Below are 18081 nucleotides of genomic sequence, written 5' to 3' on the forward strand. Positions count from 1 at the left end.
TTCAACCTTTTTTGCCAAGTTCAACCGGTCTGTACTGATTCTCGAATCAATCGGTTCAAAAACTCTTTCCAAATTGATACTCCAATCGACTCTCAATCTAACTGACCGATCCGATACGATTCAAACTTATCCAAACCTTAGTTGGTAAGAGATTTTAAGATTTAAGTTTTTGAAGAGAAAGATTATTTATACTTGAGAGTTGGATATCCATAAGTATTTAAATCCCCTAGTAAGACAGTTTGCAATAAAGATTCAATACCAAATTTAAATTAAAATAACAAATAATTAATAAGTGGATTTAGTTAAGCAAAGATCACGATTTTTTTTAATATAATAAAAGAAAAGGAAAAAGGAAAATAGGAGGGGTAGAAGGGAGAAGCTTGAAAGGTTTCTCAGATAAAGCCCTTCACTGATATACCCCAGAGACAAGCAGTATTGAGGAAATTGCTGAAAGAAGTGAAAGAAACAAAATGAGATTTAGATTTACTCTGTTAAATATGGCATTGTAATGAAAGGGGAATTCATTTTCTTCTTCTTTGAAAAGCAATGTCTCTGCAAGAAGAAGAGATTCAGCAGATTCAAAGCCCACCATGGATTCTTGATGCGCTATGTTGTGAAGAAAATGGAAACAAAATATGTGGTGAAAGTGGAACAGTGAAAAAGGAGACGTTTTTACCTTTATTTCTTATTGAACATGATTTGTTCTGGGAAGATGATGAGTTAATCTCTTTAATTTCTAAAGAGAAAGAAACCCATCTTTGTTACAAAGATGTTAACTCAGATGAGTCTTTAGTTTTAGCTCGTAAAGATGCTTTGGAGTGGATTTTTAAGGTTAAAGCACACCATAGGTTCAATGCTTTGACCATAGTTCTTGCAGTGAATTACTTTGATAGGTTTTTTGCAAGCTTTAAGTTTCAAAAAGACAACCCATGGATGGGACAATTAGCTGCTGTCGCTTGTTTGTCTTTGGCTGCAAAGGTCGAGGAAACCCAAGTTCCACTTCTTTTAGACCTCCAAGTATGTGCTTCAATGTCTGATTACTGTAGTCCCAAGTTTCTTGTGTGTTCTTTTAGCTCTTAAAGATGGGTTTTTGTGATTTTTTTCTTCTATTTATTTAGGTTGAGGAATCGAAATATGTGTTTGATTCGAAGACCATACAAAGAATGGAGCTTTTGGTGTTGTCGACTCTGAAATGGAGGATGAATCCCGTGACCCCAATTTCCTTCTTTGATCACATTACGAGGAGACTTGGATTGAGGGCCCATTTGCATTGGGAATTCCTTCATAGTTGTGAGCATTTACTTCTCATTCTCATTGCTGGTAAGTTATAAAAAGAAATCTTATCATTTTTTCTCTGATTACTTGTTGTAAGAAGGAAATGAGACTTTTTAACCATTTCTGTTAGTTCTAATATTAAATTTCTAATTCAATTTCGATCCAGATTCCAAGTTCATGCTTTATATGCCATCTATCTTAGCTGCGGCAACAATGCTTTATGTTATTAAAGAGATTGAACCATGCCATTATCTTGAATATCGAAAACAGCTTCTTAGATTACTCAAGACATGTGAGGTTTGTATTTTGTAAACAACTACTTGCATAGACTACAATGGAACTTGATTTTGCATTGCTTAATTGTTTCATTCCTTTTAACAGGATGAAGTAGATGTGTGCTACGAGCTCGTGTCCAAGTTATTGGAAAGTGATTGCAAACAAAATGAAGCCAGAAAACGTAAGCATGGACAGATGCAAGGCAGTCCTGATGGTGTCGTAGATGCATCATCTAGCTGTGGTGACTCAGATGGTTTCTGGACTGCAATATCTTCAGTTTCATCATCACCGCAGCCAGTGTTCAAGAGGAGTAGATCAAAGGATCAGCAAATGAGGCTACCTTCGGTAAATCGTATGTTTGTCGATGTGCTTGGTAGTCCTCGTTAATATTTCCTTGTCTTAATATCTGGTAGCATTAAATATGTTATTATACAGTTCTTTTGAATTTTAGCGGCAGTATTTGTTCTGAATTTGCTATCAATATGTGTTACGTAGCTTAGAGATGGACTGAGATCTGCTAAATTTTTTGACATTGGATGTCAGTTTTGAGTTTGCCAAATGAGTAAGAGATTAGATTTTACTCTCTTTTTTTCCCGGGATTCCTCTACTTCGCATGAATGCCTTTCTATGCTATGGTTTTGGATTCTTCTACTTCTGCTCGTTTCTCTTATTACCGTGGTTATAATAGAATTAAGATCAAGCTAGTCAACCTACATTGAAATGTGCCTTGAACAAACCGATTTAGGTAGTCAACCTATATATGATTTGTGTCATTTTGAAGTTCGTTGTGGTATGTTCTTGGATTTGCGAATGTCCAGTACAGAAGATTGAGCTAGCTCGATACATAATAGTATATGTGAAAGTTCCAAGGCATAGAAATTATAATGATAGAATGTAGTACAGATGGCTTTTCATTCTAATGTTCCCGATGGCAGCAGTGCTAGTTCATGATTGCTTGGCTAATTGATCATGCATACTCTTTTAGTCAATGGTAATAATCCGAATCATATTCAAACTACATTGATGGGTAATCCGTTATGACGATTTCCCGAGAAACCAATTTCGGGTTTGGTTTGGACTTGCATGATGAATATTAGCATGGGAAAGTGTTGTGGGGATGATCATATGGAATGCATTGAAAAAAGAAAAGGATCTGATGAAGATTAGGATCAGAAAATGGAGATTGGATAGTATGCATAAAGACAGAAAGGACATGTTACTGAAATGTAGTAAAGTAAATTCGATTTATTAATTGAAGATGGACTCCATCGCACAATTCCAATAATTAATTGGCTTAATTGAATAATAATCTTCTAATTATATTCATTGTTAAAGTTTAAGTATCTAATTTAAATATAAATTGAAAAAAACAAAAGAGAATAATTAAATAAAAACTAAATTGAATTAAAAATATCATAGTTTTCCCTTTCCTCCATTTAACCCCATTACGTCACCATTCCATAGCTGGTTTGAATATGAGTATTTCTTTAATTAAGGGGAAATTAACAAAAATATCCAAAATCAAAATCCATTACCAGCAAACCTACACCACCATCCTCGAGCCTTTATATTATCATGCTTAGATTAGGAATTTCCAAAGCAAAAATAACATCTTTTCAAGTGTTGAAGCCTTTGATGGATATCTCGTGTGTTTTGCTGTTGATAAAATAATTATAAGGATACAAAGTCAAAGATTACGTAAATTAACATATAATCCAAAACTAAAATGCTATGAGACTTTTGGGTATTTCTTTGAATTTAGGTATTTCAAAAATCAAAGAGTACTGAAGATTAAATATTATTCCTTTCTTGAAATTTCATGGAAAAAAAAAACGAATGCTTATGGTAAAGATATTAATCTCCGATTCAATTATTAAATAATTTTTCCCTGTTTTTTCTGTCGTTTGGCATGTTTCTCTATGCTCTTTGGCATGAACTCTGCTGTATAGCACGTTTACTTTTTGTTTAATTTCCCGATCTTTGAGAGTTGGGTTGCTACGAGTCTGTAGTCAACGTTTGTGAGGAGTGATGGAAAATGATTTGGCAAATCTGTCTCTGGGTGACGAAGAGGATGATACACTTTAACTGGGAGTAGAACCGGTGGAGCTTGAGATTTCTTATGACAATTGTTTTGTAGGAACTTTTTTAACTTCGAGTGTTGTTAATTTTCAATCTATGCGATTTACTTTGGTAAATGTTTGGCATCCGATTGGGGGTGTTTCTATTTCAGATCTGGGAGTTCGATTTTATCTTCAGGTAGATGTGGAGAGTATTGAACAGAATGGACCTTGGAGTTTTAATTCCCATCTTTTGTTACTTCATCGATTGAGGGAGAGGGAGATTCCTATGGGAGTGGAATTAAACTGGGTTGCGTTTTGGGGGCTTGTTCATGACATACCGCATGGTTTTATGTCAGAGAATGTTGCGAAACAATTGGGAAATTTTATAGGTGCTTTCCTTGATTATGATACTTCATTCATTCAGTCGGGAAATATGAGGGTTATGCGAATAAGGGTTAAATTGGATGTCTGAAGGTATCTGCAAAGAAGGAAAAAGTTTGCTCTTCCCAATGGTGTTGGTGCCTATATGCGCTTTGAATACGAGAAATTATCACTATTTTGCTTTTTGTGTGGTAGATTGGGGCATGGGAAAAGTTTCTGTCAGTTACGGGCCACTTTGTGGAAACAAAATGTTGTCTTCCATTGGGATCTTTCACTGCGAGCGCCACCACGTAGGACTGTGGTTTGGAAGAGTAAGTGGTTAGTGGAGCGGGGGACTGGCGGTGGCAAAAATTTGGGAATTTTTTATTTAAGGAATAGGGGATTAGATTGGATTCACATAAATGGTATCCCACAAATCAAGAAGCAATGGGAGGAATAAATTCAAATTTACTAAAATTTGGGGGAAACAAATTTAGAGGTTACAGCACAAAGGGCCAATCTAGTGGAAAAGTGACAGGCCCAAATGTTAATGTTCAACACGTTAATTTTGATGAGGAAATGAGCTTTTTGAAAGGAGAGGATGTTGTAGTTCAACTAGTAGAGGGGTTCAAACGACCTCGTACTAAAAGTGGGTTTGGATGGGCGATTGGATGCGGTGCGGTGCGTTTAACTTACTTTTTGTCTCACGCTACAGTATCGCTACAATATTTAATCTCACCGCCACTGTTGTTTTTACACTAACCGCAGGTAAACGCACCGCTTATCCAAACTCACCCTAAGTTGAGCCAGTTTGAGGAAGGGACTTTAGATGGAACGGGAGAATTAAGAGACAATGTTTCTTCTAGTTTTGAAGGTATGATATCGGTAGGACTTGCTAAGCAGGCTAGCTGAACACAATGAAATTGTTAAGTTGGAACGTCTGGGGATTAGGGAGTCATCAGATAGTTCATTGTCTTCAAAATATGCTGAGAGACATAAATCTCTTTGTAGTCTTTTTGATTGAGACAAAACTGAATGCGTCACGAATGGCTATAGTTAGAAGAAAATGTGGTTTCGAGAAGGTATTGATGTTGATTCTGATGGTAGGAGTGGGGGTTTGTCGATGGGTTGGAATGATTAGTGTAAGATTTCTTTGAGGTCATATTCAAGGAGACATATTGATGTTATGTTCGAGGAAAATAGGGTGGGCCATTCTTAGATATGTACAGGTTTTTTTGAGGCCCTTGAAGAGAGACTTCGAGAAGAATCTTGGAACCTTTTGCGCCAGTTGAATGATTTGCCTAATGCCCCATGGTTAATTATTGGGGATTTCAACAAGATACTTGCTAGATGTTATTTTGAATAATTTGAGTATAGTCAAATGTTGTTTAGGAGTATCTGATTAGTTCCTATTTTCTAGGGGTTTAGTATTAACTTAGTTTCTATTTTCTTGTGATTTTTAATTATACTTTAACTTATATAAAGGCTTGACTAATTGTTGAATAAACATGAGTTTTTTTCTTGTTATTCTTTAATAGTGGTATCAGAGCCTGGTTAGCAAAATCGTGAGTGTGAGTGAAAGTAAAAGTTGAGAGTTTAAAATAACAAGTTTGTAGCAACAGCAATGGCCACGGATAATTTTGTTCAACCAGCAATCTCACGCTTTGATGGTCATTACGATCATCAGAGCATGTTGATAGAGAACTTCCTAAGGTCCAAAAATATTGGGATATTGTTTCTTCCGATATTATTGAACTGAAAGGAGCAACTCTGACACCAGCACAACGATCAACTCATGAAGCAGCAAAGCATAGAAAGCAAATAAGCAACTTGAGCTAGTCTATTCAGATCTTTACGGTCCAATCACACCGGTTTCAAACGGAGGTAAACGATATCTGATCACATTCATTGATAATTTTAGTAAAAATAAAAGAAAAGGCTGAAGCTTTTGAAACATTTAAGAATTTCAAGAGTCCTGTTGAAAGGGAAAGTGGCAATCTTATCAAAGTTTTTCGTATTGATCGTGGAGGTGAGTACATGTCTCTTGAATTTAATGATTTTTGCACGAAGCATGGAATCTGTAAGCAACTTACAACAGCCTATACACCACAACAAAATGGTATATGTGAGAGGAAAAATTGAACTATTCTCAACATGGTTCGTAGTCTACTACGAAGAAGTGCCATTCCAAAGAATTTTTGGCCAGAGGCAGTAAATTAGAGTATCCATCTCTTGAACAGAAGCCCCACACTAGCTGTTTTGAATATGACTCCTGAAGAAGCTTGGAGTGGGCAGAGGCCAACGATTGATTACTTCAAAATTTTTGGGTGTATAACATATGCCCATGTTCCAAATCAAAAGAGGAAAAAACTTGAAGACAAGGGGAAAAGTGTGTTTTTCTTGGAGTAAGTGATCAAACAAAAGCTTACAAACTCTATGATCCCGTAACCAAGAAAATTGTAATTAGTCGTGATGTAGTATTTGATGAAAAAATGTTTTGGCCTTGGAATGATCAAGCTCAGGGTGCAGCACCAATAGTGGTTGATTTTGAAGAAATTGAGGAGAAATGCCAAGATCAGAATTTAATCAATAACAAAACTGATCCTGTTGAAGCGGTGATGCATCAACCTGATTCTGAAACAGCTACAACACCTAGTGGACGCCCTCATCGCCATCGACAAAGGTCAGCTTGGATGCAAGATTATCAGGTGTTCAGAATCGATCGAAGTGAAAATCCATTAATGGATAGTGATCCAATTACTTTTGATGAGGCAGTAAAACATAAAAGGTGGAGAGAAGAAATGAATGATGAAATTGAAGCAATTGAGAAAAATAACACTTGGGAATTAACAAATCTTCCCAAAGGCCAAAACACTATTTGTGTCAAATGGGTCTACAAGACTAAGCTGAACAAGGATGGCGGCTGTAACAAATACAAAGCGCGCCTAGTGGCAAAAGGCTATAAGTAAGAATTTGGAGTGGACTACAAAGAGGTGTTTCCGCTGGTTGCGAGACTTGACACGATTCAGTTAGTGATTGCTTTAGTAACTCAAAAATCTTGGCCGATTCATCAATTAGATGTGAAATCTAATTTTTTACATGGTGATTTTCACAAACAAGTATTTATCGACCAACCCCCTGGATATGTGAAGTCTAGTTGTGAGCATAAGGTATACAAACTAAAAAAAGGCTTTATATGGATTACTACAAGCTCCTCGTGCTTGGTACAGTAGAATTGAAGCTTATTTTTTGAAGGAAGGTTTTACCATATGTCCTTATGAATATACTTTGTTTATTAAGGTTAGTCATGATAGAGAATTACTTTTAATATGCTTGTATGTAGACGATCTCATTTACACAGGGAATGATAGCGTCTTGATGGAGAGATTTAAGCAATCCATGATGAATGAATTTGAGATGACAGATTTCGACTTGATAAACTATTTCTTAGGCATTGAAGTACATAAATTTGCTGTTGGTACTTTTATTTGTCAAAAGAAATATGTGCAAAAGATTTTAGAAAAGTTTCAGTTAAAGGATTGCAATCCAGTTACCACACGAACTGAAGTTGGATTAAAGCTCACCAAAGAGCCTGATGGAAAGAAAGTAGACTGCACCATGTACAAGTAAATTGTGGGGAGTCTGATGTACTTAACGGCAACAAGGCCAGGCATTATGTATGGTGTTAGTCTCATTAGTAGATACATAAAGAGTCCTACTGAAAAACATCTTTAGGCTGCTAAGCGTATTCTGCGCTATTTAAAAGGGACTGCATCTTTCGGACTACTTTACAAGAAAGGAGAAAATTCAGATTTGTTTGGTTTCACATATAGCGATTATGCAAGGGATATTGAGGATTGAAAAAGTACTTCAGGCTATGTATTTATGCTTGGATCAACAGCTATTTCATGGTCTTCAAAAGAGTAACCCATAGGCACTCTTTCAACAACAGAAGCCGAATTTGTAGCAGCCACATCAAGTGCTTGTCAAGCTGTTTGGTTGAGAAAGATTCTTGGACAAATTCAGTTCGTACAACAAGAGGCAACAACAATATTTTGTGACAATAATTCAGCCATTAAATTATTAAAAAATCTAGTTTTACATGGGAAGAGCAAGCATATAGATGTGAAGTATCATTTTTTGAAGGATCTTTCTAAAGATGGTGTGATTGATCTTGTTTTCTACAGAAGTGAAGATCAAGTTGCTGACTTATTCACTAAACCCCTCAAATTTGCAACATTTCAGAAGTTTAGGAAGCTCTTTGGTGTTTGTTCGATGGATGCCTCAGCTTAGTGTTTTCACCTTTTGTCTTGTTTAAACTGATTGGTAGCAATATCAGTTTAATGGAGGGCATGTTAGATGTTATTTTGAATAATTTGAGTATAGTCAAATGGTATTTAGGAGTCTCTGATTAGTTCGTATTTTCTAGGGATTTAATATCAACTTAGTTGCTATTTTGTTATGATTTTCAGTTGTACTTCAGCCTATATAAAGGCTTGATTAATTGTTGAATAAACATGAGTTTTTTTCTTGTTATTCTTTAACAATACTTTACTAAGAAGAAAGGTAGATTACTGTGAAGAGAACATCTGATGCGAGGGTTCTGGTCGATGTTGGCTGATTGTTGTTTGTCTGACTTAAGATATAGCAGTCAGTGGTACACGTGGGAGAAATGATATTTTAAAGAAAATAATATTAGAGAAAGGTTAGATAGAGGCGTGGCAAATGATGATTGGAGATTTTGCTTTTCGAATTACAGTTTAGATCATTTGACCCATTCTTTTTATGATCACTACCCATTGTTGGTAAACACTGATAAAGATAGAAGTAGTCACAAAGTTGCATATTTTAGATTTGAGGTGGCTTGGATTATGGAGGAATAGTGTGAAAATGAGGTAAAAAGGTTATAGGATTCTTCTACTGGCTTGGTCCTTCACTGTCTAAGAATGATGGGTGTTGGGTTAGAAAACTGGTTCGAATCATTAAGGAAAAAACGATCTTTGAAAAAAAATGGTTTGTGAAAAGGCGACAATCATTAAATGATTCTTACTCAACAGATGAGATATTGAGAGAGGCCATAAAGGCGAAGATCGCTTTGAATATAGAGGCCGATAAAGAAGAGATCTATTGGGAGCAACGTGCAAGGGCGAACTGGCTAAGGAATAGGGATAGAAATACCTCATTTTTTCACAATTTTGCGTCACAAAGAAGGCGAAAAAATAGAGTAGTAAACTTTAGAGGTGAGACTGGTGTGCTGTATGAGGGTAATTTGAACCTTTTGCATATTACAAAAGAGTATTTCCGCACTATTTTTTCTTCAAATAACTCATAGGCTGTCGAAGATATTCTAATGGGAATTACGCCTTTCATTACTTCGGAGATGAATGAGAACTTGATGCACAATTTTACAATTGAAGAGGTGTGTGATGCAGTTAAGTCAATGAGCCCATTAAAGGCGTCGGGGGAAGACGGGATTGGTGTTATATTTTATCAGAGGTTCTAGCATATACTAGGTGAGGAGGTGACCGAATATTACATTCAAATTTTAGATGGAAGGCATGACATTGTCGAGATAAATGGTACTTGAATTGTTTTAATTCCTAAAGTCAACAACCCACATAATATGAATCAATTCAGGCCAATTAGCTTGTGCAACATTTTATACAAAATTATTTCCAAAATGCTAGTGAATAGACTACAGGTTGTGATCCAATTTTGTATTAACGAGGCACAAAGAGTACTTTTGTGCCTAGAAGGCTTATTTCGGATAATATCCTAGATGTGTATGAGATATTAAATTTCCTGAAGCACAAGAGGTTGGGAAAATTGGGATTGTTAGCGTTCAAATTGGATATGAGCAAAGCATACGACAAAATCGAGTGGTCGTTCATACGGTTGATGCTTAAACAAATGAGTTTCTCTAATTCATTGGTTCAGATGTTAATGAGATGTGTGGAATCTGTATCGTACTCTGTGGTAATTAATGGAGAAGCAGGTGAATAATTTTGCTCGTCCCGTGGCTTACGACAAGGCGACCCTCTCAGCCCATATTTATTCCTGATATGTAGCGAGGGCCTCTCAGTTTTGTTAGAATGGTGGTGCTCAATGGAAGGCTGAAGGGGATTCGTATAAATAGGTACACACCGATTGTTACCATATACTTTTTGCAGATGACAATATCATCTTTGGTGAGGCTTCGATTGCGGGTGCTTACGAATTAAAGAATATTCTGGATAAATATGCTATTGATTCGGGGTAATTGGTTAACTATGATAAATTCTAAATTTTTTTTAGTACAAATGTGAACCGAGAAGTCAAAATAGAGGTATGTCAAGCTCTTGGTGTTCATTCTATTGAAAATTCTGAAAAATACCTAGGTCTTCCTTCGATTGTTGGCAAAAATAAAAAGATGGCTTTTCAGGTTCTGAAAGAGAAGTGTTTGGGCAGATTGCATAACTGGGGCTCTAGATTCTTATCTATAAAAGGTCGAGAGATACTGATAAAGACAGTTTTTCAAGTAATCTCAATGTTTTCCATGTCGTGTTTCTTCCTAGCTCGTTTTGTAAGGAGCTTGAAGCTATGATGGCCCGTTTTTTTGTAGCAAAAACTGGGTGATAAAAAGGGAATACATTGGTGCTCATGATAAAAACTCTGTAATTTGAAGGAGTATGGGGGCATGGGATTTAGGGATTTGGCAAAGTTTAATATTACCTTATTGGCAAAAAAAAGTTGGCGCTGGCGATTGCTTGAAAACCCTAGCTCATTATAGGCGCGTCTAATTAGAGAAATGTACTATCCTAACTCTAATTTTTTAGAATCCACTTTAGGTACAAATCCCTCTTTAACATGGAGGAGTATCTGGAGTGCAAAATGTTTACTAAAATCTGGTCTTAAATGGAGGATAGGCGTTGGGCTCTCGATTTCTATTTGGGAAGGCTATTGGCTACTTGGTAAAAAAGATGGTAAAGGTAATTTCAGAGCAGGTGTCTATGGTTGACAAGGTTTGTGTTTTAATTTTTCACGATTCTAATTGCTGGAATAGCGAATTAATTAGATACATTTTCTGTGATGAAGAGGCCAATGCCATTATGAGTACAATTTTAAAGTACCCCTCTCCAGTTGTTGTAATCCATTAGACCTATCCACCATCGTCTTGGGTCAAAATAAATACGGATTCAAGGTACTCCAGCCAAAGAAATAAGGCAATATCAGGTTTTACTGCTAGAGATGAGCAATGACATATATTGGGTTCGGGTTATCGATTTCATACCTGGGTTAGCACGGTGGTCATGGCTGAGGCAGTGGCTGTTTTGCATGGTCTCCTTTTTGCACACGATTTAGGTTTTAGGTGAATCGTCTTGAAAAGTGATTCGTATACTGTAATACTGAAGTTACAAGGAGAAGTAGAGGATTATTCAGCCATTCAGCCTCTTACCTGGGATGTAAAAGCTGTTTCGAGAAGATTTGAGACTTGTCTCTTCAATTCACGCCTAGAGAGAGCAACATTGCTCCTCATGCAATGGCAGCCAGCGGTCGGGATGGTTTGTGCGATCGAATCTGAGTAGAAGATGCTTCGCTGGAGGTATGTGAAATCGTTGCGACAGATCATAGATGTATCAACCCTCTGTGACTTGGGATTTTTTGGGTTCATCTGAGATTGTTTTTTTTAAGTTTATTTGGGTATTTGGTCCCCTCAATCTCCCTTCCTGCTTTGGATGCTTCTCTCTGTAGGGAGGATTACGGTCGTTTTAGTGGTTTTGAAAGGTTGTGGCTAGGTGTTTTTGTTTTAATTTTTGTTTCAATTTGATGTTTGTTTTATTTTTTGTTGTAACCAAGTATTTATTTGTTTTAATGTTTTGTTGTTTCTTTTATTTTTTGGTTTTTGTAGCTTTGTTTGGGTCTAGCTTTGTGTTTTGTACCCAGCCTATTTTGATTAATAAAACAAAATGAACCATTATTCAAAAAGAAAAAAAGAAAAACCGAATGCCTTTTGCAAGGAAAACTAATTCACATTTCATAGCACAAAATTTCACATTATTTAAAAGGGTTAATAATGTCGATTTTTTGTCCAAACCCTCGATAGGAAAGGGAGGAGGAGTTTGATTTAGGTTAGTGGCTCGAGTTTCAAATTTGTTATTTTGGAGTTAAAATTTTGGGTTTGATTTGAATTGTATAATTCTTTCAATCTCAGTTTGCAACTCGGTTGGTCAAACTTCTCCAATGGTCAATTTTAGGAAGATATAGATGGAAGGAGAGAGAAAAATACGAGGTCTTTTTTCAATTTTCTAGCTAAATTAAGGGAAAATAAATGTTTAATTATGGGTTAACTCTTATTGATTGAAGTGGTTTTTTAAAGAGAAATAATGGTTTGGCCATAATGGTTACGAAATTATAATTTAGATAGACTTAAGGGTGTAAAAAGCTCTTAAATTTTTCAAAAATGCGATTAAGTCTCTGCTTTTTTTTCACTCATTTAGTATTTGAACTTTTAAAATGCATCAAAAGACCCTCAAATTTTTTTCAAAAAAGCATTAAGCCCTGCTTTTATTAAAATTATAAAAAATCAATAAAAGTTATAAATATTATTATATTTTAATAAAAAATTCAAATATTAAAATTAGAAAAAATAAAAAATTGTAAAATTTTATAAAAATAGTAAAAATTATAAAATATATAGAAATATAAAAAATTATAAAATTTTATGAAGTCGTAAGAAATTTATCATAAAATTTCATAAAATTTTTATAAAAATTATCTTACCAAAAGAAGCATTTTATAATTTTTTATAAAATTTATTGATTATTATTTTTATCATTTTTACATACATGTCACTTATTGTGTTACGACACATGATGACTTTAATTAAAAAAACTAGGGGTCGTTAATTTTTTTATGATTTTTATAAAATTTTACAATTTTTTTACAATTTTTATAAATTTTTTATTTTTTATAAAATTTTTTTCTAATTTTTAATAAGTGCATGGACTTAATTGCTTTTTTGAAAAATTTTGAGGGTATTTTTATGCATTTTTAAAGTTCAAATACCCAATTGAGTGAAAAAAACAGGGGCTTAATTGCTTCTTTTGAAGAAGTTTGAGAGCCTTTTTTATGTATTTTGAAAGTTCAAGTTCTTAATTGAGTGCAAAAAAAAAAAGAAGTGTTTATTTGTTTATTTGTTTATTTTTTTTGAATACTTTGAGAGCTTCTTACACCCTTAAGCCATTTAGCAATGTAGTTTAACCAAAAAAAAAAGTGTAATACCCAATTATTGCCCGGGGCCCAAAATCCTAAAGCCCAATGACCCAATACACCAAAACCTAACCCACTAGCCCAAAATATTGAACAGGAGCAGAAAATTAAAACCCTAGCAGCAGTTTTTTTTCCCTTCCTCAGTAGCAGATCAAGCGCGGCTGCCTCGTCTACGTCTCTCGCCCATCCAGACGTCGCACATTGCGACGTTCTCTTCGATATGCACTGCAATGAACCACCAACAACAGTATGAAGGGAGCACTAGAATAACAGAGAAAAGGGCAAAGAGGAGAAAAAATAGTTTCGTAATATTTGGGGTGATATAAAACCAATTGCAGACATCGTAATTGGGGTTACCAAAATTTTGTATTGAAAATTAAAAAGAAAATACAAGAGAAAAAAAATCAGGAAAGCAATTTTGGGAAAGGTGATCGATTTTGCTCAAATTTTTCTGTTCTTTTTATTGCTTTGTTCTTTCTTTTTTTTTCCTGGTTTCTTAAAACGAATAAACAAAAAAAAAAGAGTAAGGAAAGGAGGCTCTTACCAGCGGTGGTGCGCCGTCAATACCCTTGCTGCGCTCGTCTGAATCGGAGTTGAGTAGGGAAGGAGATTTCGGTGAGGAGCAAAGAGGGGAAGAAAGCAGTCCTTGTGGCTGCTATTGTTGAAATGGGACATGATTTTAGGGTTTTAAAATGGGGTTTTATAGGGTTCAAAATGGCTTATTTCCATGATTGGTCCTCCTGTTTTACAATGCCTTTAAATTACTTTTTTTATTTCTCTTAAATTTTGCTATATCTTTTATTACTGTTTCAATTTAATCCATGTGTTGCTCAGCGTTTTGGGTAGTTTGCGAAAATTTCTCTTTTGATCCTCCTCCTGTTGGGCACATTTTAATTCGGTCTTTTTTTTGTGTTTTCTATTTTTTAACTTGGCTTTAAAATTTCGTTTATTTTCATTTAATCATTAATTTGTTGTTTTTGTTTTTATATTCTTAATTTTATTTTATTAATTAATATTATATTGTATATTATTATTATACCTATATATATACCCGCATATGTATCTTATTATATATATATATATACGTATATATTTTAAATGGTTTTAACTACATATACATATATTTTATTTTATTATTTTATTTTATTCTTCTTAGTTTTGTATACATATATATACGCACCTATATTTATATTTTATAATATTTTTATAGTTTTATATATTTTATAATCCAAATATATATATTTTTATAATGTATATGTATATACACTATTCGAAACTTTTATAAATATATCTTTCTAATCTTTTTATATATACATATATGTTCATATTTTATAATTACTAATATATTATGCTTACATTTCTTTTTCTTTTTTTTATGTGAACTTTATATATTTTTTGATTATATTATTTTATTATTTTTGTATACATGTGCATCAATATCTTATCATACTTTTAAAGAAAAATATATTTTAATTTTGTCAAAATACTTAAATCATCATATTTTATAAATTTTAAATATTTGGCATTCATTATTCTCGAGAAAATAATCGTGTCCTAACTTACTAGATTGCGATTATTTTTCGACGAATTTAGAAAGCCAAGTATTTAGTTTGCAATAAATTCATAATCTTCAAATAAAAGCTTATTCTCGGGAATCCAAAAATGTCGGATCCTAACTTATTGGTCATGACATTTTATTTTCTCGAAATAAGAATTTTTAAAATCAAAAGACAAACTTAATTTTAAAGATTTAAAAATATTGTGCCCTAATTAACTGGGTGTGATATTTTATTTCTTTGAAATAGGAATGTTTATCTTTTTAATTCATCCTCAAGTTAAAATTTTTTATTTAAACTCTTTTCAAATTTTCGACATCAAGACATAAAATAATCAAATTTGGTACCAATTTTTGGGCGTTACGAGGGTGCTAACCCTTCCTCGTACGTAACTGACTCCCGAACCTGTTTTCTCAAATTTTGCAGACCAGAATTATTTTTATGGTGAGCCGATCACACCTTAATAAAGGATCGGTGGCGACTCCAGTTTTTGTTTTTTTTAAAGTCGACAACCCAAATTTTTGTTTTCAAAAAAATGGTTTCGACAGCTTGGCGACTCCACTGGGGACATTTTAGAGAGTCGAGCCATAAATTGATTATTTTGTATCTTTTTATCGAAAATTAAAGTTGTTTTAAATCATGATTTTCCCCTTTGCATTCATTGGTTTTATCATATGCTTGCTTGATTGATCTAATTTCGTTAGTTTATTTGCATTTTTTGCATTTCATGGTCGATTTTACCCCTCTAAGTGGGAGCGAGAAACTAGTCCTTCGTGAGGTTTTCACCTCCGTGCAGGATAGTGGATCGCTTTCAGAATACATCTGTACCTATGTCTTCGTGAGATTTTCATCTCCGTGCAGCCATAGGGAAATGTATTCCCCTGGACCGAACTTGGTCCATATGAGCCTATAATGGGTGAGGATCGAGGAATCTGCTGGTTCGGGTACCCTTGCTCTAGAAGCCAAAACCTCATATAGTGAACCTTAGGAACCCGCCCTAGGTAGAATTACTTTAAACCTTAGTAGATACCTAATTAGGAGTTTTTACTATTTCTTGGTTGTATTGTATTTAATTGTTACTGAGTTTTTGTGTTTTACTCTGATTGCATGGCATTACATTTACATGGCATTCCATTATAAAGAGGCGTTGGTTAGTATTCAGTTGCTAGACAGAAAGTTTATCGTGGGAAATGGGTTTCTTGATAAAGTGGAAGATAATACGGCTGCCTGAATATATTTCGAGAAACGCAAGAAGGGTGATGGAGGAATACATGACTTTATTTCGTACCTCAAGGTCAAGTTGATTATTCTAGAGTTTCTGACATTCCAACTCCCTTAAAGATGTTGAGGAGCATTACGGGGATGGGCAGACGTTGGATCATAACAAGGATCAAGCAAAAAGGAGGTAGAAGAGATACCCCTTTTGAAGAATTTGCAAGATTTATCTTAGCATCAAGATGAAGAAGGAGAAGATGTCTTCGCCTGGAGTATGAGGGCAAAGTCGTATATATATCCGCTTTATGTAAAGAAATTTGTCTTCTAGTAAAGTTTTCTAAATGGAATTGAATCAGAATCAACGTCTCTTTTTGCATTTCATCTCATGCATTTGCATTACATTGCATCATATGCACTAAAGTCCACCAAAAGAGCCTAATCGATTAAAATTATTCTTCAGTTAACCTGGAAACTAACCAGCCAACCCAGCCCTGTTACGGTACAAGAGCGAAATCAAAGAATATGGATCAAAGGTTGGAAAAGCTCGAGGAGTTCCAAAAAGAAACGCAGGATCAGCTTCAGCGGCAAATGAAGGAACAACTCGAGAAGATTCAACAAAGTTTGATGGATAAAATAGAGGAATCACAAGGAAGCATGATGGCAAAGTTAACGCAGTTATTGATGGAAAGGAAAGATAAAGGAAAGAGCCCCATGGCCAATGTTGAGGAGGAAGGTGATGACGGACCCCTGTATCCTCCAGGCTTCACTCCCCCAGATGTACAACCCCAAGTGGAAATGTACCCGCATAAATCTTCTGTTACCATTAGGCCTCAGCAATTTCAAGTCGATGCTTCAAAGGTGATGAATTACCAAACTGGATCAGGCTCTAGCCCTGAGAATATTCCCGTTAATCCTATTGTCCCTGATTTCGATGAAGTAGTTGAAAAAGAGAAAACTAAAGATGAATTACCAAAGCAATTGAAAGAAAGATGGAAGTGGATTGAGGAGAAATTCAAAGTAATGGAAACTACTGAAAATTGCCATGGGATTGATGCTAAGGATTTAAGTTTGGTACCGGATTTAGTGCTCCCTTATAAGTTTAAAATGCCGGATTTCAAGAAGTATAATGGGACCACTTGCCCTGAGGCCCACATTACCATGTTTTGTAGACGAATGACTGGATATGTCAATAATGACCAACTTTTGATACACTGCGTTCAGGATAGCCTCACAAGGGTAGCATCTAAATGGTATAATCAATTGAGCCGTGCTAAGATTAGTTCCTGGAGGGATTTGGCACAGGCTTTTAAGAAGCAGTACAGTCATGTGGCAGATATGGTTCCTGATAGGATTACCTTGCAGAACATGGAGAAAAAGTCGAATGAATGTTTTAGACAATAAGCTCAGAGGTGGAGGGAGGTGGCAGTGCAGGTCCAACCACCGCTCTTTGAAAGAGAAATAGTGATGCTCTTTATAAATACGTTGAAGGCCCCATTCATTACACATATGTTGGGAAGTGCCACAAAAAGCTTTTCTGACATAGTCATGAATGGTGAAATGATTGAGAGTGTCATAAGGAGCGGAAAGATTGATGCTGGAGGATATAGCAGAAGGCAAGCCCCAAAGGAAAAAGAAAATGAGGTGAACAGTATGAATACGTTCAGCAAATTGATTACGGTGAATAAGCCAAGAAAGGTGGTTGCTAATCAGTAGGGTTCATTAAGACGAGACTTAGGTGTGAAACAAGGTACTGAGAAGCTCCAGTTCACACCCATCTCAATGACATATGGGGAGTTGTATCAGAAATTGTTTAATGCACATATGGTATCTCCATTCTACTCAGAACCAGTGCAACCTCCGTATCCCAAATGGTATGATGCGAACGCACAATGCGGCTACCATGCGGGAATTACGGGGCACTCAATAGAGAATTGCACTACCTTTAAAAAGCTAGTTGAAAGACTCATCAACATGGGTGTTGTCAAGTTTGATGATTCATCCAGTAAAAAAAAATTCCATTACCCAATCATGTTGATAATGGGGTGAATGCGATCCATGAGAAAGTTAGAAAATATTCACATCAATGCCAT

General features: G+C 35.2%; 1 protein-coding gene across 1 annotated transcript; it reads left to right on the forward strand.

The window, feature by feature from the left end:
* Positions 1-350: 350 nt before the first annotated feature.
* LOC105777820 (cyclin-D3-3) lies at positions 351-2145 on the forward strand. The gene is made up of 4 exons (XM_012601311.2): positions 351-1017; positions 1119-1320; positions 1442-1572; positions 1657-2145. The coding sequence occupies exons 1-4, from the start codon at positions 547-549 to the stop codon at positions 1936-1938; spliced, it is 1086 nt and encodes a 361-aa protein (XP_012456765.1). The 5' UTR covers positions 351-546; the 3' UTR covers positions 1939-2145.
* The last annotated feature ends 15936 nt before the right edge of the window (positions 2146-18081 follow it).

The sequence above is a fragment of the Gossypium raimondii genome, chromosome 10 (assembly GCF_025698545.1).
Source record: "Gossypium raimondii isolate GPD5lz chromosome 10, ASM2569854v1, whole genome shotgun sequence".
In the NCBI taxonomy this organism is placed as follows: Eukaryota; Viridiplantae; Streptophyta; class Magnoliopsida; order Malvales; family Malvaceae; genus Gossypium; species Gossypium raimondii.